Source organism: Xiphophorus maculatus, chromosome 13 (genome assembly GCF_002775205.1).
Source record: "Xiphophorus maculatus strain JP 163 A chromosome 13, X_maculatus-5.0-male, whole genome shotgun sequence".
Classification (NCBI taxonomy): domain Eukaryota; kingdom Metazoa; phylum Chordata; class Actinopteri; order Cyprinodontiformes; family Poeciliidae; genus Xiphophorus; species Xiphophorus maculatus.
The window spans coordinates 9,467,976-9,489,388 of NC_036455.1; the positions used below are offsets into that span (position 1 = coordinate 9,467,976).

Consider the following 21,413-nt stretch of genomic DNA (forward strand, 5'->3'; position numbering starts at 1 on the left):
CTTTATCACAAAGGAAAGCTGTGTATTGATTACACAGCGTGTATAAAAAAACTCTGTGCCGATGATTCAAAATGAAGTATGATTAAGCTCTTTTAATAGCGAGGCTCATTTAGCCTTTAGTTTATCATCAGTCATAACAGCTGGGAAAAGAAATTCAACTTCTCAACTTTAGTAGACACTAAAAAATTTAGAACACTAAAAATCTTAACGGAATAGAGAAGGCAAGACGACCCTGCCAATATATGTGCCAAGATCAACATGGCCTGTCACCTCATCTACTCAGGGTTGTGCAGTCAGAAGGAGCAGCTTGGTGTTTAACAAAGTGAATTTATGGTTCAAATCCTCCAGTCCAGACTCATCCTGGAGGCAGGAGTTCCCGCCACGGATTGAGACGATGGATCTCTCACTGCACATCAGGGTGAGAGCATAAATTGCCGCTGCAGGCCGTAACTGTGAGTAAAAACGTGCTCTCGGTCAACTTAATCTCTAAATAAACACTTAAGAAAATGCAGCTGGGACACTACTGTGTGAGCTGGGCTTTGCTGTACACACATTAAGCAGCTGACTGATCACTGAGTCAATAAACTGATGCTGTCACTGTGGACTGGATCAAACATGGAGGACAGATGGTGGAGGTGCATACTAATGAGCTGCAGATGTACATTATCTGCAGACAGGGACCATGCAGCCATTATAATTCTTCCCGCAAGGAGACAGAAGTGAATCTTTTAATGATAATAGCAACTAAAAGAATGACTATCATCATTAATTGTTGCTAGACAAGACTTGTGTTCTGAGCTTTGTTTTACATTTAGTTTCCATTTCCCAGCTCTGAAAAATGCAGAATTTTGAAAGGTACACTATGTGATTTCCCCACAGTTCCAACTGATTAAGGTTCCCTTTTGTACTTTATACTAAGAAGGTGAAAAAAAGAGTTATCTTTTCCTTGAATATGACAAAAACTATTCAACATAGTAATCAGTGATGATAATCTGGATTTCCTGTTTTCATTCAAAACATTATTTGAATAATTGTTTTTAAAGTTGCTTGTTTTACCTATGCATCATTGGGTTTTCTCCTGGTACGCCAAAAACTGTTAAATTAATTGGTCTCTAAATTGCCCTAAGGTCTAAGTGTGCATGTGCATGGTTGCCTGTCCTGTGTGTCCATGTGTTTGCTGCAATAGACTGGTATGTGCTTAAGGTAGTGCACATTACATTTTTCATCTAAAGAATCTGGGTTCTCTAAACAATTTTCACCTTTTTTGTGCAGAAAAAAAGACTTCACTTGCTACTACTCTGTGGTTTTGCTCACATATCTCCATTATCACACTGTGTAAAAGGGAGCGAGGCAGTTATTACATTCTACGACGTTCAAATCAAATTAAGTTCACGAAGCAGGAAAGTAACTTTTTCTGCAAGATTTGTTTTTACACATTTAAATGTAACCTTATGGAGATATGCTATGAGAACTATTAACAACTTATATTAAGATAAATGTCTTTATTATCCCACGGGGATAATCTTTTTCACATGCCGTTACAATCAGTGGATATAAATAACTTAGGCATCTCAGAAAAAGTGGAACATTACATACATACACATCAACATTTCCCAACATGTCCCACACAGACTCCGTCACAGACATCTAAAATATAACATCCATTCCTCCCTCTGTTTTTCTACGTCCCCATCTGCATAATATCACAAGAAAGACAGGAAAATGAATGATTGCCACAGGATGATATCTGATAAATTCAATGTGATGATAGCTGAGAGGACAAAACTTTTCTGAAAATTGTCCTTTTTTCCAGCTCTGAGTTCTGTATCTGTGTCCATATGGGAGTAAAGTGAAGAACCGGTTAAGAAGACGGTCAGGACTGTTTGCATGTATGGTGAACATATGGTGACTGTGTGATTTGTGTGAGTCAGACTTGGAGTGGGAAGGTGTAGAATCCTGGATGCAATGTGTGAGACTTTGATTTTTTTTTTCTTGGTGGTGACAGTATCTTGAAGGAACAGGGAGAGCAGTAGAGTAGAATGGGTTGAACAGGATAACAGAGTGACTTCAGTTTATGTGTAACTACAATCTATATTGTTGTGCATGTTTTTGTGTAATGGTGATAACTAAAGTTGAATTCTTTGTCTACAGTGAACCTAAATATTTGAAAGTATTGATCTCTTTAACCTCTTCAGCATTATGAAACATGTGAAAAAAGGCACAATATTTGGATAAAGACAGAGGCTTTATGTTTGACGAGATACAATTATGTTGAAACAAACGACCTATTGCCTAAGGGTTGTCAGAACATTCAACAGTGAGTTGAGACGTTTTTGGAGCTCCACAAACAGCTGACCTGTGGAAACTCAGGTTGTGACAGCAAAAACTAAAAAATAAAAAATGCATTAAGAAAGCCCAACAGAAGAAACTGAATAAAGACTGAGGTATAATTCTGATGAAATGTAGGGTGTTATCTTATTGTGCTTTTAGGACATTGGGTTTTAAAAATAGTAAATGTTTTTTTTTTCTTATTTTACTTTTCAAACAGATTAAATCTTTCATTGTTCTAAACTCAACCATACGGTTGTCTTTAATTAAGGAAATAATTAAGTTTATGTGATAAATAATCAAAGAAAGATGATGAACAAAGTTAACATATGTTACAGATATAAATAAGGTATTGCAGGATAGTTGTATAAGCTCTATATCCAGTACACTTTTAATGTGATTAGGCATAAACCCTTTATCCGCATCTGCTTTTTAGTCCAATCCTTCTTTTCCAGGAACTCTGCATCTTGACCAGGGAGTGATTAGAGGAATCTTACATGACTTTTGATTATGGTCTTCTCAGAGAATCCCCCTTTCAACCTTTTATGTTAAAAGCTCTAAGAAATAAGAAGACAGGAGCCCATCTACAAAGCAGCTTGCAGCTTTATTGTTTTGTATTGCATCAGCCTCTTCGGTAGAGACGCTTCAAAAAGAACCTTTTTCATTTTTGCACCTGATTTTTGCTTGCTTTAGGCCTAAATTGAGCCAAGTGGCTTTTATTTATTTTTGCTTTTTGCTATTTCTTGCTAAAAAACAAACAAACAAAAAAAAACTTACTTTTATTTTAAAATATACCATGGATTTTTTTTTTTCAGAATATGGAGTGTAGAAAATCTGAGCTGATGGAATTCACTATAGCTTAAAAAAGGCATGCGCTTGAAAATGTAACAATTTGTAGCACTTATGAAGTTCAAAAGCTTTCTGTAAAACTCGGCTGTGACTAGAATCAGACGTAGACCACAAAACCCATCACTAATGATTTGAGTGTTCCTTGGGGCACTGTGACCTCAGTAAATGTTAGAAGTTTGTGTGTTTCTTCATAGAGTTTGCTGAGATTTAAATCCATCCAGCCATTCATTGTCCATAGCTTCTCCTTTAAGGGTCAAAGGGGACCTGGGGCCTATTTCTACCAGTTTAGGGTACAGAAACCTAAATGAGCAAAATACAGAAGAGAACCATATTGTTAATTCCAAATAAATCAGATTTTAATAACCTAATTTAAAAAGATACTTTTAATGTGGCAGCTATAGTAACTGCAGTCTATGTTTTTACTGTTTTGGATCTAAAACGCTAAAATCACGGTCTCCCTTTGTGTGAGCGATGGCATTTTAAACAACAATCGACTCTCTGATTTAAGAGTTCTAGGGCACAATAAGAGGCTTAGAGCTGGAAGTGGAGGCAAAATAAAGAGGGGGGGATGAGCTTGTAGTGATTTAAAAGTAATCAATAAAATGTTTAATCAAAGGGGGAGCAGGCATAATTTAAGCAGGACTGATGTGATGTATTCCCTCGGTGGAGTTGTTGGAGAGCTGATGCTGCATTTTGCTTCACCTGTAAATGAGAAACTGCTGCATTGTTTGGGTAAACACACACTGAGCCGCATTATTCCAGTTCATAAAAAGTAAGGTATGCAAAATGCATGGACTGGCATGAATTTCTGACAGAATCATCAACTTGAATTTAAATACCACAGTTTGACAGTATCTTAACAAATGTATAATACAAAATGTATAATTTTATTGTTTTTATACAAAAATCAATTAGTCTTAATGTAGCTGATAATAATTACTAAGGAGTATAAATGTCAACACATTTCTTGTCATTTTCATTTTTAATATACTTACCAAATTAATATATAAAAATACAAAATACACATTGTCTATTATTGCTGCTTGTTTGCCAGATGTAGTTTTAAGACATAACCTTAAAATAGTTTTTCTTTTTAGTTTTGACAATAATAGATTTTTATTACAGAAAAACATTTTTTGAGAACTTTGTGTTCCACCCAAAGTGTTTTCTTTTAATGCAGAATGATTAAACATTAATTCAATTTAATGAATGTTCTTCTGCAAAAGCAAACAAAGAATGCATTTCTGTAAAGATAATTTTAGTCAAATTTTGCTTTCTTTTTTCTCATTATTTACTCAAGCACCAAATGTTTCTGAAGCCTTTTAATGGAACTGCTGTCAATAAATTTATGCCATAAATGTTAAGTGTTTTGGCTCTTTTTTTTTTTTTAGAAACTAGTGAAAAAATAATATAACAAGAGGTGAAAGTAAAAAGCATGTAACCATGAATATAGAATAAATCTGACAATTTCCAAACGTTGAACGGAAACATAATAATGTTGCTACTTCCTTTAGGTGGCAGTTTTCATGGTGTAAAACATAAGTTTATTATGTTCTTTATAACACTGGAGCCAAACCCGTGAAATCAACAATATGAATAAAGATAAAAGATTCAGCATTCACTGCAATCGTTTTATATCAGTCTTCAGTAAACATAAGCGGTGACTGAAAAACAGAATAAAAAGGAAAATCCCACAAGAAATTTCAAAAGAACTCTTTTTGTACATAAAAAGCATGCAGCATTTGAAAACTTCAAAACTGTCACAAATCCCATGTCTTGAATCTGCAGGTCTGTCAGACTCAGAAAATGGGGAAGCAGAAAATCCAGATTTTAGATTCCAGTCAGGAAGCCCAAGTCAACCATCCCCCATCAGAGGCTAGAAACTCACAATCTAAAGCAGCAGCTCCTGCCTCTACCTTCCCTGCATAAAAAATAAATAAAAACATGCCCTCTATCTGTGTTTTCAGCTTTTGTTTCATCTGATCTGCCCCCCAAAAGCACCCCGCCTCTGCTTCGTCAGTGTTTGTAGTAATACTTTCTGTTGCTTTGTTGGAAACTCAGTTTGACTGTGTGACCTGAGCGGTCGAGCGACTGTCAGCGCCTCCAGCAGCACAGCTCGTGCTGAGAAGGAAGCTTCTGATGCAACTGCAGCCCTTTTTTTTTTTTTACCTATGAATTCCTCAAATCAAACACAGAGAGGTTGCAGACATAAAATGATATCAGGTGCAGACACTCCACGCTCCAGTCTGTAGAACTTTTGTCCCAACTCTGCTGGCGAGATGAAAAAAAGTGGACTTTTAAAATTTCACTTTAAAATTGATATTAAGGACAAAACTCCCAAAACTTCAATATTTCAATGTTTATAATGTGCAAACTTGGTAAATGCAAGAAAATGCTCATACATTTATTTTTGAAGTTGCAGTCAGATTGTTAATATTATTCTATTTCTTTACCAATCAATATCAGAAATTATATTTATGTTTCAAAAAAGTTATTTTTATCTCTGGAAATGGAGTCTGGAAACTAATAATTTTCCACTTTATTTGTTCTTTATTTAATTCCTAATTAGATTTGGAAACTGATGAAAGACAGTCCTATGATTTCTAGACTTCATTGAAAGCCTCAGATCAGACTGTATGTTCAGGATTGTTGTCTTGTTGGAAGGATCAACATGTGGCCCATTGCTAACTGTTTTGCAAATCCCAACAGGTATTTTTTTAATTGTTTTCCAAGATTGTCTCTATTTACTGTCAGTTCTTCCCTCCTCTCATCAACTCTGGCCGGTTTCCCTTTCCCTGAAGAAAAAGCACATGAACGGCACAATTTTTTATGGTTGGCATGTTCTGCTCAGTTTATCAGCTTTGCACCTTCTTTCACATGTTGCTTGGGTCCCTTACCCAGTTAGATGAAAAAAGAAAGATACTTCTTATTCCTTGCTTCCAACAAATGCTTTTTTTGTCACTCTTCCACAAAACCACATAGAAAGGGAAAACAAATTTTGTCATCTCCTATTTAAATTGTAAATCTTTTTTTTTTTTATTATGACAAATCATGAAAAAGTTCAAGGAGTAATAGTTCCTTTGCAAGGTAAATGTAAAAATGACCTTATTCAACATGTATTGCTGCAACAGCAGAAACATGTAGACATTCTAACATATTTTTTCACTAAAACATAATGTATCGTGTTGTATTTCCAAACAATAAGCCGATACTTTTTTCACACACTTTGAATACTGCGATGCAGCTAATAGATGGGTTTTTACCAAGGGGTTTCCAAAGCTTGAAAAGCAAAACACAAGCTCAATTGTGAATTTGCCTTGAGATGAAAGTGACATTGAGAGCGACAACAAAAGAGAAACTGAGAAAGTGTGTGACCTTGGATTTACACCGAATGAGTCTCTGCTCTGCTGCACACTTCACCAGTGGAGTGAAGCCATTCCTAACCACCATGATTTACACTATGTGTTGCTGCGTTCCACTGTGAACCCCAGGAGTGCTTTCTTTGAGAAGTAAACATTAAATCTAGGTATCTAACCTTCATAAGCGACATGTAGTTTTTACATACAGTACGTTTTAAAACTGCCCTTTGGTGTGACAGTATAACATCAGACAGATAATCTTTAGGAAAAATCTAGCTCCTCTGCTTCCTGGATGTCCTTTTCTGGAGAAACACACAACTCCTAGTCAGAAACAACCAACCAGAGCCAGGAGGAAGGTTGTAGCGCTGTCAATCATTCTCATGATTCTTTCATGTTACTTGCCTCATACTAAACTGTCACAACATAGTGATAGCTTTAACAAACATGTAAAAAGCATTTTACTTATAAAAGTTACCTACGGCAGCTTTAATCAAAACTGAAAATGTAAAGGCAAGCTCACCAGATGCACTCGGTAGAGGATGCTGATTCCCAGAGTCATGAATGGCTTGGAGAAATCAATTACCTTCTCCCTCTCTGAGGTTATGGTGAAGCCGGCGACAGCCAGGTCAGCTTTCTAAGGCAAGACACAAAACATATCAGGTATGATTGTTTAGTATTTGTAACTTCCAGGTACTGAAAGAAGAAAGAAGGTACAGGAGAACGAAAATGGAAATGGATTCTCTTTTTTGACTTGTGGTGCATGTGCAAACAAAATTGAAAAATAAAATAGATAAAGAATCTCAAACATAAGGTAGAGGAAAAATAGGAGAAGGTAGAAAAAACAGGGATAGCAGAGAGTGTCAGTCGAGGTTTCATAGAAAAGAAGAAACAAAACCTACACAACGTAAAAGAAAGGAAGAAGAGTCAAGTGGGTCAAGTACCTTCAAGGAAAGCTGATATTTGGGTAAAAAAGCAGGAGACACTATAATTGAACTGAAGAAAACAAAAAACAAGAACTGAGGCCTTATACCAAATTTCCTTAAAGTGATATACCACCAGAAATGTTTAGTCCGTAAGTAAATAATGAGAGCAAAGAGAGCAAAATCTAACAAACATAATCTTTATGGAAATGTTTTCTCTGTTTGTTTTCCTAATGAACATAATTAGCAAAATAACTTCCAGTAAATTGCATTCATGTTTAACTATTCTGCATTACCAGAAAACACTTTGGGAGGAACATAAAGTTGTCAGAAACAATGTTTTCTGTAATAGTGTTCTAATAGCTTTTGCCTTCAGATACCAACATTTTCTCCCACCGCAGGGTTGATGGTGTAAAATAGTTTCATCTTTGCATTTTCAAAGAATAATTTTCCAACATTGAATTTAGTTCATCTCTTACGAACATAAGAGGTTGTTATAAGGATAATTTGGCCATTGACATGGCAATACTATACTAATGGTAATTAATACTTTACAATCTTGGCTGTAGTGATAATATGTTTTATTTCAGACAGTCTGTCAGGTCACAGAATCTGAATAAGAGAACAGTACTCATGGAATCTTAACATACAATTAGATTAAACAAAGTTTTCTGAAAACTTTCTACTGCTTATGAAAGGAAGAACACAAGATCAGATGAAATTTGTCAGGATTTCTGTTCATGCAGAGATGTGTATTGGAAATCCATGATGTATTAGGACATTAATAAGCAGAAAGACAAAATGGACTGAGTGGAAACAACAGATCTGTGAATAGAGGAACTGGTGAAACAAGGGATATTTATGGTGGGGAGCTACACAGGTGAGTTAAAAAACAGATGAGGAGCAGCTTTGAGAGAGACAAGAAAAGGTGTAAACAAAAATAAACTTTTCAAAAGGTTGTCACCTCTTTTTCCTCAAAAAGTTGAAAGTTTTCACAAATTACAAACTGTGTTTTAAGCAATCTCTAATCAGCGCAATATACTTCAATTAAAGTTTTACTCATGTTTATATTGAATTATTTTGCTGCTTCCTTTTTGTGTTTTCACAAACTCAAATAATGCTTCATAATTCTCAAACTGTGCTTTAAAGTATCTCTGTTCATCCTGGAATGATCCATCTTGTCTTAATTTTAGATGTTGTGCTCCAGCTGCCTTAAAACTGTGACAATTTTCAAATTTAGCATCCACTGGAAGCTCGAGGCAACAATTTATGATCGATAACAGTCAGACACTTGCAGTACTATCACAGTGCCTATACATCATACATAGTTTTGTCTGCCAACCTGTCATTGCTTTTCCCCCTCACAAAATGCTGCCAGTTAAATAACGTCAAGATAGCGGAGGCTTCTTCAGGGTTTATGTAACCGAGTGTCCTCAGTCAGTCTGACAGGCGATGTTGTTTATCTGACTCTGTCATGACAACTACAAAATGACTTAATGCAAAATAAGAGTCTTAAATATACATATGGGGTTCATAACACTAGCTTAAGCTACATTAACCTCCAATTCATGCTTTGCAAAACATATTTCACTCTGTCAAGAAATACTGTGGGATGCAAGAACCTGCCCCAATGGATCTCCTTAAACATCTGACATTAAATAGGAAATGACAAAAGTCTTAAAATTATTGCCTAGATTTTAAATTAACTGTTAATAGTAAATATTAACCATTGATGTATTTTTGTTTTTGTAGTTTCACAACAGATTTTGCATTAATTGAAGGCTGATCAGTGGCTTTTTAAGGTAAGGGAAATTAAATGTTGATGAAACTCCTATAATCTAATCTTCAAAGAGTCATCATGGATAATGATGCTGTGAGCAGGAAGGATATCTGATAGCAGTCAGTCATGCAACATATCTGAAGAGGCCTCTGACTGAAGATGGTTGGTGTATCACAGTCTCATGATGGTCATTACATACTAGCAGCTTAATTTCTGGTCAGCAGAGAAGAAATATCACAGAAATGTGTCCTGGATCCATCAGTTGTTGGACAGCACTGCAGATTCACTTCTTTTGTTTTTATCATTTCTCCTTAAATCTCTTTCTGGCTGAATAGCCAGAAAGCCTGGCAGAGAAATGTTGAAGTCAGGGATCTGTTTTTCTCCCATTATGATTAAGATGGTTCCTCTTTTCTCTCTGCTGTTTGGTCCTGCTCTGCATTCATGAAGCCTCTGTTAGGGGTCATAGTTAAGGCACCATTTGAGATTTTGAGATGCTAATTAGCTGCTTCCAATTATAAAATATACATTTTGTCCCCAGTTACATAGCATACATAGCAATAGTCATAATGTAAAAAAGAAAATGAGAAAAAAATCCTTCCTATGCCACAGCTTGCAAAACGGGGAGTGGGGGGATTATCTAAACATGCAATATATACTTGAACAAATCAGTATGTATGTATGTTGTTACCACAACATGCTGCCACCATGAGTGGTGCAATTCTGTCTTAGAAAGTGTCTTAGAAAAATATTAACAAAAGGAAACAACAGCCTGGATGATCATCTCCTGCTTATTATGCCAGAAGCTTAAGATTTATTCTGTAAGGACACTGATTATTCAAACACAACTCATACATTCATCAGACATAATTGGCCATCTGAGTCTGTATGGCCAATATGTTGCCTAATTTGTGGAATCATGCTGAGAGACGCAACGATTAATAAAAATTCTGTTTAGTTGAAGGTATCGCTCAACCGTTGCGTCATGACTGAATGAATGCAAATGGAGGCCGCCCAAGTTTCTGAAATCACTGCTTTGCTTCCAAGTGATAAAGGCAATTTTTAAACCAGGAGTTAAAGTTACTGTTGCCAGTCTTGAAGAAAAGTAAATTAATGCTTAAAAACTAACTTCAGTTACTCCATCATACAGCTTCAATCAGTAAATTTATTTGCAGTTGCATTTCATTTCTTCAAACCCAATTTAATCAATGTAAGGCTTAAATTAACTTCCATCCTTCTGTTATTCAGAGATGATACACTGTCTGTTGAATGTCCTGAATTCATTATGGGATTCATAATAAGGGTCGGCACCTTACTCCCAGACATTTATACCACCTTTGCACAGATTCTGGAGCTTTTAATGAAATATTGATTTTCTTACTGTAGAGAAGTCAGTATTGAAGGTGCAGCTGCCACTGAATGTATTAGGAGTTAACAATGAATTGTTATTGTGCTGGTGTCATGGGACAATGAGAAGCTTAGTCACTAACAAGTGCCTTCTGTCCCGATTGCATAAATAGTGAAACAGCAGGACAGAAGGTTACACCAGACACAAATGTAGACAAACTGATAACAAACTTGATTAGCATTAAAATAAAACACAAATTTCTATCTGGAGGGTGAACTCCACCTGTTTGATTGACCCAAAATCAGTTCTATGAAGTGCCAGACTTTATTTGTTCTTTTTAGTTTTTACCTAAAAAAGAAATCTGAATTATGTTAGAGTCTTGTGTGTGTGTGCGTGTCTAACGTCCCTTTAATCTGAGTTCTAAAGTGAATTATTCACATTTTGTACATGTGCTTAGTGCCGAATATGGATAAAGTCGTCATACAGGAGAATGAATTCATGAAAATGTTAAATGTGAAATATTACCTGGAGTTCTAATTCAGACTCTCTATTCTTCCTTGTTAAATATACAGAAACTAGCTCTCTTCATCATACTCTTGATCTCATTCTAATACAAAGAGTGGACTATTATTAATAACTATTGAAATGTGTGACCACGGAGACTGTGAGAGGAAATTTGAGTCTCCTATGCACCTGATCATGCAGATACAAAATTAAAAGCAGCAATTATATTTTTTCCTTAGTTTCCATAAGCAACTTTATAGAGAACAGCTATCCCAACTTGCCCATTTTGGTTTATCGTAGTGTTGACAACATTATAGCCTGAACAATAAATGATAGTCATCTGAAAAAAGTATCATCAAGAGGAGGCCGGCCATTTGGTTTGACCTACATTTCAGCACTTTAGGGCATAATGCAACCCACTATAAAAAGGATCTTAGCTAGATTAGAAAAATGTGATAATTTAAGAGAAATTGAAGCTAGAACAACTTGTTAAATTCAAATAGTGGAAAAAGAGAGAGAAAAAAAACAATCCCCAGGCTGTAGGCAGGCAGAGAGTTTTAGCATTTTCCTTAAGCCTATGCAGACTTAATTTGCTGCTTTAATTGACATTGGTTTATATTTGATAAAACAATATGACAATCTTTTTCTTCATGTGCCTTGAGACATGTTGTAAATTGGTGCTATATAAATAAACTTAATTAAATAGAATTTTCACTGAGCTACTATCGGTGCAAAATGAGGGCATTAAATGCTAAGTAAGATAGTAAGCTTTCTTTATTTCACTCTGTAATATTAATTTTCCTAATCCACTCAACAAATTTTTCATGCTTTTGAAGTTGCTCTGCTCCATCCCTAAAACCAGCTTTTTTAGAGAAACCCATTGCTGTTGAACTTTCTCTGCTCACGGGTCTCTCTGCAGTGAACTGTAAGAGCACAACAAGCATGCCCAAAAGAAGGCAGGAATGTAAACACGCTGTTATTCTGCTGGCCTTAACACTTATCCCACCACCTTTTTGTTCCACAAGAAAGTACAAAAAACCCCAACAAAAACATACCTTGCAGAGCAGGTTTCAACCTTGCAGAAAAAGTCAACATCAATGTGTGCAATATACAACACAAAATATCTTTGAAGGAGACGTTACATCTGGTCATAGAGACATACTGTTGAGGAGGAATCAAATATTTTAGCAAAGAAGTGAAAAAAAAATATCGTGAGAGCAGTGTTTTTGAGTTAGAGGAGTTTAATCTGAGACTAAAAACAAAGAATCATACTCTGTATTTGCGTCTTTTTAGAAGTAAAAACATCTCTAATATGGAATCAAGAAATATAAATGCTTCAACAATAAAACAATAAGAGTGTAGTTTCGGATTGGCTTAAACTACCATGTTCAATTTGCTTAGCAAACATTAATCTTCTAATTAATCTTCTATTCATAAATAATTTTACATTTTTACTGAGCTAGCAAATAGAAGGTGTACTTATTAAAATATTTATCACTCAAGTTAAGGGATTACTCAATTATGAATTATTTATTTTTATTCTATTTTTAAGTCTTCATCATCGAAAAATGTTTTCATTGTTATTGTAAAAATGTCTGCAGCAGGTTATTTTACAGAACTATTTTTTTATATATATATTTGCTTTCATATTTGGCACAAAAAGAAGTGAAACAGTCTTTGTGTTTCCAGCTTCGGTTCCACTCACACCCCAGCTGATGAGACTGCAGTGAAATCTGTTGGAAAATTGGCTGGTCCATCTATTCAACTTTACATAATGCAAAAGCATGGGCCCTTTCTTCTTTCTGCCCTCAGTGGAGCGAGGACCAAAAATAATGAAGCTACTGCTGTCATGAAGTGGTAGTAGAAGAGGGACCCAAATGTAGACTAACACATGAGGCCAGAGCCAAGAAAAACAATGTTTTATTAAACAAATAGAAGAGCAGACACACACCCCAAACTCCAAAGTGAATCCCAAAAAAATCAAGGTCCAGCACAGAAATAAAAGTGAGCAAAAACACAAGAATGACACAAATGTAGCCAGAAACACTGATGATCTGTCATGTAAACTAAGAAAGCCAATGTGCTTACATAAACTCAAAAATATACTCAGAGGGGTCAGAGATAAAAGGTGTCTGAATGAAGATGAGCGGACTGGAGGCAGAGAACAGGTGGTGGAAAAGACACAATGGAAGACTATCAATAGAGACTGGCAGAGAGAAGCTATTAAAAAAAATACAGTTTCTACAGAGCAAACAAGGAACTAAATACAGAGCTGTATATGGTAAAATGTCCTCGGAAGGTATTCAACATAGTTTAACGCTTTTATGTGGGCATAGACAAAGGATGAATGGATGGGTTTTCAAAGTTATTCAAATATAAAAATTTGTTAAAGTATATATATATATATATATATATATATATATATATATATATATATATATATATATATATATATATATATATATATATATATATATATATTCAGGTCTAAACTCTTTTATGCCGTCATTTGCATGAATCACAGTTGCAATCCAGTTGGGGTGTGTCGTTTTCATTTTTGCACCTCTGAAATATTTGCCTCTCCTTTGCAAAAAAAGCTCAAGATCAGCAACACTGGATAGAGGAGAATCTGCGAACATAAATTCCCAGGTCTTGCTACAGATATTCACTTTTATAAGTCCATTACAACTTATACCTGAACTACAATAGCATGCCTTAGATCAAAACCTATGTTTTATACTGGAAAGCCCATTCCAATGTGAATTCACCTGATAGGTCGGAAGTTGATGATTCATTTTCAACACTGATGATCAAAACCATGCCACTATAATCCAAACTTTTTCTTTTGGTTATGGTGTAACCTCTAGATGTATTTCTGTGGGATTGACCTGTTTTGCTCAATCCTACACGAGCTAAAACCAGTTTTTCTGGCCTCACTAAAAAAATATATGCCCACAGAGAACAGATGGTGAAACAAACAATGGAAGACTATCTATAGAGACTAGCAGAGAGAAACTATAAGTAATAATAATAATAATAATAATATAGCTTCTACAGAACAAACAAGGAATAAACCAAATCCCTGAAATACTGAACTGCACATAGAAAATTGTCGTCTTTCGATGGCTTTCCTCTTGCCTCTCTGATAACTCAGAATGCAACTGTGGTTTTAAAAAAATATGTCAGATTTTTCCTTCAATTCATAATTATGCACAACTTTGAGTTGGTCTGTGACAGAAAGTCCCAATGAGATTGTAACAATAAAATGAAAAATGTCTGAAGGAGGATAAATGCTTTTGCAAAGCACCTTAAAACTAGCTAACAAAACTCATCAACAAGTCTGTTATATATAAAGCAGACAGAGAGCAAGAGCTGCATAAGGGGAAAAGAAAAAGTTTCTTCAATATCGCAATATTTAAACCATGATAGCTGAATATTTCATAAGGTGCCTTCTGAAGGGAAAAAAAAGCCTAATAGATCTTAAAGGTCAGCATTCAATTGGATAATGCACATTTTCCACATCTGGCAATACATTCCTCTGAATTTCACTTTCTTTCCTACTGGAGGACACAAAGAAATTCAATTTACTGTATTCCAGTTTTATCAATTGGTAATATTGACTGGACACTGAGAGGGAGCTGAAATCCATCCATAACACAGCCAGGGCATGAAGCTTTCTTCTGGTGACATAAGCACAGTTTAAAGTGGGTTCCTGAAAAACCCTCTTTCAAAATGGCCTTTTCAGTTCTGTTTTTCCACACCAAAACTGCCGCAAAACACCCAAGTTTGGATTTAACCTTGATGGATGAAGACAGAAAGGTGAAATTAAAATTGAAAGATAATCTCATTAAGGTTCAAGTCAACTGAAACCCAGAGTGGAGCCATAGTGGAGTGTTTATCTGGACCCCAGACACCTTTCTGCTCTTTAATTAACACCTAATTGATTAACAAGCACACACTTCTTAAATGAATTTCTCCCACTTTCATCAGACTCCTCGGTCTTACAAACAACAAAGTTTATAGGAGTGTGTTTCCGTGTTTAGGTTGGACAGTTGTCATGTTTTGAGCAGAGAGAGCGAGAGAAGAGAGAGTGCTCTTTCAAAGGCACAGTTTTGTGGCCACAAATTTTAAATAAAGGGATACCTGCTTGTGTGTCTGTGTCTGTCTGTCGGGGTGTGTGTGTGTGTGTGTGTGTGTGTGTGTGTGTGTGTGTGTGTGTGTGTGTGTGTGTGGGTTCAAACTGAGGAATCCCACAGTGTAATTGAAACAGCTCTGTATAATTAGTAAGGAAAAAAGGCAGTTGATTAGCCTCTTAATGGCTCTCCTGTGTTCCCCAGTTTCTCTTTCTGACACACACACGCACACAACCATCAGCCACAATCACCATTACCATCACCATTATGTGTTTGTGTGTGGCCCTGCTTCCAAACACAAGAGAACAATTTTTGGGACCGCTAATCCAGAGAGCTAACCCAGAGACTATTTTTGAGGCTTTTTACTAGACCCCACTAATTAAACAAAGGTTAAAGCATCTTTTCAGGGTTAGAGTGAAAAGTACCACAGTGTTTTAGCCTGGGTTACAAGGTTTGGAGATGTATTATGACTTCCTCTTCACACCCCTTTCACAGAGCACTACCAGGCTGGGCCTTCTTCTTTTTCTGTCTCAGTTAAGATATACCGGTACTATAGAAGGAATTCAAGTTTCCTGTTTCATAAAACAGCTTTATCATAAACACATAACAAGCCCTTCTTTAAGCTGGTTGTGGCTGGTCATAAATCACTAATCACATGTGAGTTAACAAAATCAAGAGCCAAAGGAGGTTTGGAGAGGAAGAGGGTTGGTATAGAGTGATCTTCAGATATGCAAACATATGGATCGGGTAAAACCTTTCCGATGTGAGCAACAACTTTTCAGTTTTGTAATAATTGTTGCTGATACACTTTGCTTAGGTTCAATGATCTTTACTCTCTCAGCATACTTCAGTGTAACACATTCTGTGAATAACACTATGAAGGCCCTGATGTGTTTTTGTGTAATCGCTACATCACATGCTTGAACCACCAAGCTGGGTAACTATCATAGGGACTTAGAGACTATGACTAATTCCTCTGGCAGCTCTGAGGCAATAGTCTGGCCACTGCCTTCTTGTGCAATTCTGCTTGAAAAAGATTCTTGCTTATAGCAAAGTTTGGGCTTTCTCCCCATGACTTGGATCGTCTCTGGAAGATCTTCTACTGGGCTAATCAGCGAACACAAGGACAAGTTGTGAGTAATGATTTGAATTTTCTGTGCTGTCTTAGAATTGTAGTCTGCCAGTAGTTTTAGCAATGGCAGCAGAGGAAGAGAACAAAGCCATTCAGTCCTTATTGGCCACTTTTACAACATCTGAATTAACATTAACAGCCGTCCAGTTTGGTTTGGCAAGCGTCTCTTCACAGTTGAGGACAGTTGTTACAGCGCAGCCAATTTCCGACAAGCTTCTCAGCATCAAACTGGCTCATTACATACGACACGGGTAAACGTTAGCAATTGGGTTAAGCAAGTAGCATAGAACCAGGGGAATTTATTTTACCAACTATTGCGATGTAACAGTGACAGATTCAATTCCAGATGCATTCTTGGCCTGTTTATAAAACTCAGAGGGTCACTGAGATATTCCAGCATTAAGTATTTTGTAGAGGAGGTTTACTTTGGGACCTGCTCTGTCCTGAGCAAGCAGTGAGTGGCAGCGTGACCCATCTCACTTCCTGTTCTGCCGTTTTTTTACACTTTTGTTTTATACAAATTTACAAAACAAAAGTCAAAATTTGCAGAAACATAAAGATAGAACCCCTGAAAACCTTTGTTTTGCTGATTGATTTTAGGGTTAGTTAAATTTTAAATATCAGTGAGAGGGTTAGGGTTAGGGTTAGTCATAATAAGAGAAACATAACTTTCTTTTATGGTTTTTAAATATATATTTGTATAAATATCGTGTAAAAAGAAAACTGCAGGAAACTTGGTTGTGCATTTTGGCTGCTAACAGATGAGTGGACTAATAGGTTCTGGTTTATTTGTTCCTTTACCTTTTTGAACTTTTGTACATTTCATTATTTTGTGTTCAACTTTTTAGGGTTCTGCTAGAAGACATCAGTTTGTACCCACCTTAAGGACATTTTGTCAATTCGGCATATTGCAGCACAGTTGTTCCGTTTTATTCATTTGAGCTTTGAGCTTCTGTCTGTGGTGAAGTATTTGGAAATGTTAGCAGTTAAATCTCAGTTAGGAAACAGTCTAAATTCTCAGGCTGCTGTTTGCAGTTGCAAACTTTAATATTGCTAATAGATAACATGAGACACTAAAACTGTGTAAAATGCCAACTGTGTAACCATTTTGTCTTTGTTTCAAATTACTAACACTAATTTTCTACTGACTGTGCTCTCAAAGTGGTGTGACTCACATCTAACATAAATAATAAGTGACCATTCACATCAGGAAGGCTTGAAAAGAAAATATTTACATGCTGTTAATTCTTAAAATAAAATTTTAACAGGTTACAACTAGTATCTGCAAGTGAAAGAAAATCAGAAATCAAAAAAAATCCAGAGCTTTCCATATAGTTGTTTTACAAAACCTTATTTTGCCCAAATTTATGAGAAATACTTTTAAAATGCTTTTATAAATATAAAATATTTAAAGCCTTTTCCAATATTTACTATTCAGAAAGCAATTAAAATTTTTGCTCGTCAACTAAGTAATTCCTAATTTTCCATTGCTAAAATAAAATTCTAACAATTAAAATGTAATCAATTACAAATGTATTAATGGAACTTGACTTAATGCTGTGTTTTGATTGTTGATTCTATCTTGCATTGTGTTTCTGTGTTTGTAATGATGTAAAGCACTTTGAAATGCCTTGCTGCTGAAATGTGCTATACAAATAAAATTTGATTTGATTTTTTTTTTTATTTTAAAGGGTTTTCCTAAACACAGAAATACAAAACACTTTCACTGTCTCTTCTTATCATTTTTACCTCCTCTTGCAGTTTTCATTGCAGACAATTCTCTAATCAGTGTTAATTAGACTTGACTTAAAGTGAACCACTTTCACTGAGAAAACAACTAACTTGGGAAATTGAGCTTCAGCTGAGCCACTTAATACGTCCTGAGCTTCCCTGTGACTGCTGATCAGAGCTGAGAGGCTTTCCAACACTCCACCGCTTGTATAATTGGCTGACGCTTGTGTTGCAGTTAAGAGTGCCATCACTGTCAGTAACTCAAAGCCCACGTCTTGCACCCTCACCCCTGCCTGTTGCCATAACAACTAATGCAGAGGCAATGTTAGAAAAATCAATTGGGGATGCTCGTGTTTTTGTGTATGTGGTGGCTTCGCCTGATTCAATTTGTTGCTTTTGAATGTGAAACGTTTTCGGTTTGGTCACACTTGAACTTGACGATGCTGTAAAGCAGTGGAGAATTTTCACTTCATGTTTTGCCAACTTCAAATCCAACATGTTGCAGATATGGGCTTTTCTCACAATATGCTGAGGCACTTGTAACCAGCTTAAAACCATGGCTACACTTTGTGCTTGCTTTTGGAAAGTATATATTATCTCGGTGTTATTTTCATTCATTATCATTCGAGGTGACCCTAAAGTATCCGCCAACTGAAATCCCAGGTGACAGTTTGTACTGGAAGAAGAGGAGTGAAGCATAGAAGGATTTAATAAAGGAAGTGAAAAAAGCAGCTGTCTAGGAGAATGTAGCAAACACAGAGGGGATAGGAGTGCCAAAGAGAATGAAGAGCCGATAGGGGATCCATCCAAAAGAATGACAGTGTCTGCATTAAAGAGACGGTGGCTGAGGACAGAGTGAGCAGCGGCATGAATCCAAAAAGAATCAGCCTGTGAGTTTAGCAGCACCACAGATGACATTGGCAGGTCAAATAACTGATATTGAAGTGTAAGAGCTGGAGGCAACTTGCAAAGGACTCGTAGTTGTAGGAAATAAGAGACCTGTGAATTTATTGAATTTTCATTTAAAAATTATAGAGCTGTTTTCCTGTTTCCACCGTTTACTTATGTTCCCTTTCAGAAATGCTTTTCAGCTCAGAGTTTAGAGTTCTATCATATCAAATTCTTTTTTTGTGAACAAAATGTTTGTCAAAAATAAAAATATGCATCACTTTCAAAGAGGCCAAAGGCTCCAAATGAAGGAAATTCCTTGCAAAATAAAAGTGGTATTTTTAGTCAGTCTATTTATTCTCTACCATTTCATACTCACCCTGTTGATTAACTCCCCCACCATGCCGGTCCAGCTGCCATTAGGTTCAGGTGCTCCATATAACCCATCATCCACTAGCTTAATCTTGAAGGAGAATTTCAGGATGTCTGCCAGCTCCCTCAGCATGTCCACACAAAAACCTTCGTACTGGTCATTTCCTTGGAAGCCCTGATAATTGGACTTGCGCATTACATATGGGTTTTCCTATCAGACCAAGAACAAAAACATTAGGCTGTTGGCTGAAACATATTAAAAGGGAAAAAAACACAAGCATGCAACATTGCATGCTAGCTGATGCACATTATGTATGTTTAATAACACATTACCAGTATCGTGGTGACAATTAAGGACTTGTTAGCTAGTGTTTCTGAGGCATTCAGGTCCAAAGAAGTTGAGTTCATTGCCAATGTGTTGTTGGAATACCAAGTGCCAATCTGTGGGGAAGGAAGAGGAATTAAGCACATCCTTAACTTTAAAAAAATCCACAAAAATGGAAATGCAGAAATGCTAACTTTTTTTGAATAGGAAACCTCACTTTATTTCAATGATCCAATATCCCTTACAGATATTTTATTGCATTAAAACTTCTGTACAGCTCTTCAATCCTTGAGTTATTGCATTTTTATTGTTAATCTGCATTGTAATTTCTAGTTGCGTGAGGACAAAAGTGACAGATCAAATGATTGAAATAGACAATTCCTGTAAAAGTATAAAATTTGCTTTGGAAAATTCAGAAAAATCTTTTAGAAGATTTGTAGCTATAAACGGTTCTTCACGTTACAGCCTGGCAGTGTATAGTAGTACAGTCAGAGCGGTCCAACTTTCATGTTGTAAGCCCATGCTTTGCAACATTGGCTTCCTCGTCCTGGTCTTTGATAGCTACTATTCTGCAACTATTTGAAGTACCTCAGCTTTAATACACCAAAATGAACTGGCTGAATTCCCTCTCCAGTATGTCATTTAGCTCTGCAGAGGGATGGTAACAAGCCATTCATTTGATTCTGGATTGTTGAAGTAGGATGCACCTAAAAGTTGCAGGATGGGACTTAGGCACAGCTTCTTTACAAGATCAAAAATAGACCCCATTAAACTAAAATCTAATTAAAATAATATAAAAAAAATAAAAGTGACAGGTTAATAAAAACTAAATACAATTGCAAGATCGTATAAGTAAAATGAGAAAAACATAAAGAATATGGTGTGTATGCAAAACGCAGTAAAAGGAATGCTATTTTATTAAATCACAACTATTCTATATATAAAAGTCCATTAAGAACATACAATTATGTTATGCCATAATAATTATGATTCATTAGAACAATATAATCTGACAACCTTTTTAATAAATCAGACTTGCCTTGGTTAGGTTAATAGGTAAACTCTCAATAATTTGGGCTGCAAGCTTCTGCATTGCACAACTTGTTAGGTAGAATGAGGAATCATTGTTTATGAGTTGCATTTTGAAGGGCAATAAGAAGTTGACCCCAACTCAAAAGCCTTCATTTTATTACTTGATTTACTTTCTAGTGGTCAAGTAGATTTGATCATAGTTGATTGCATTTGATTAGTCTAAGGATGTTGAGTATAATTTCCACTCAGGGTTAATCAGGTCAGCTCAATACATTGTAAAAATTAAGATTTCAAAAAAAGGAAGGAGCTCATTATTTCAAAGAGACATTTAACAGAAACTCACAGCAATCAGCCACTTAGCTCTCAGATTGTTTTATTATTATATTTCCAGTAAAGGGTGTTAGGAAAAATGTTGAAAAGTCAAAACAAAAACAGTAAAAAGAACAAACCGTCTTTACCAGATATGTAATCTGTCTATGTGTTGAAAATATTGACAACCACCACCTCATAACCTTTCAATACAACAAGTTAAAGATCATGGACCACAGATAAGACCCACATTCACCAACAGATTTTTCATCTTTAAATAATTATTTTAGGATAGTAAGTCCATCATAGTCTGTTCACACAAACTACATGGATAGCTGAATGAATTAATGTATGAAAGAGCTGCTTAATAAACCCGTTAGGTCTTTGGACATCTATTCTGGGATTC

At 35.9% G+C, this 21,413-nt stretch overlaps 1 protein-coding gene across 1 annotated transcript in view; it reads right to left on the reverse strand.

Moving 5' to 3' along the window:
* The window catches only part of LOC102233769 (glutamate receptor ionotropic, kainate 5-like), a 196,563-nt gene that overhangs the window by 24,133 nt on the left and 151,017 nt on the right, over positions 1-21,413 (reverse strand). Inside the window, exons 12-14 of the mRNA XM_005805495.3 lie at positions 19,675-19,782; positions 19,349-19,552; positions 7,057-7,170 (exon numbers count right to left, since the gene is read on the reverse strand). Coding sequence (XP_005805552.2) covers positions 7,057-7,170; positions 19,349-19,552; positions 19,675-19,782 — 426 coding nt within the window. The remainder of the gene's footprint in view (positions 1-7,056; positions 7,171-19,348; positions 19,553-19,674; positions 19,783-21,413) is intronic.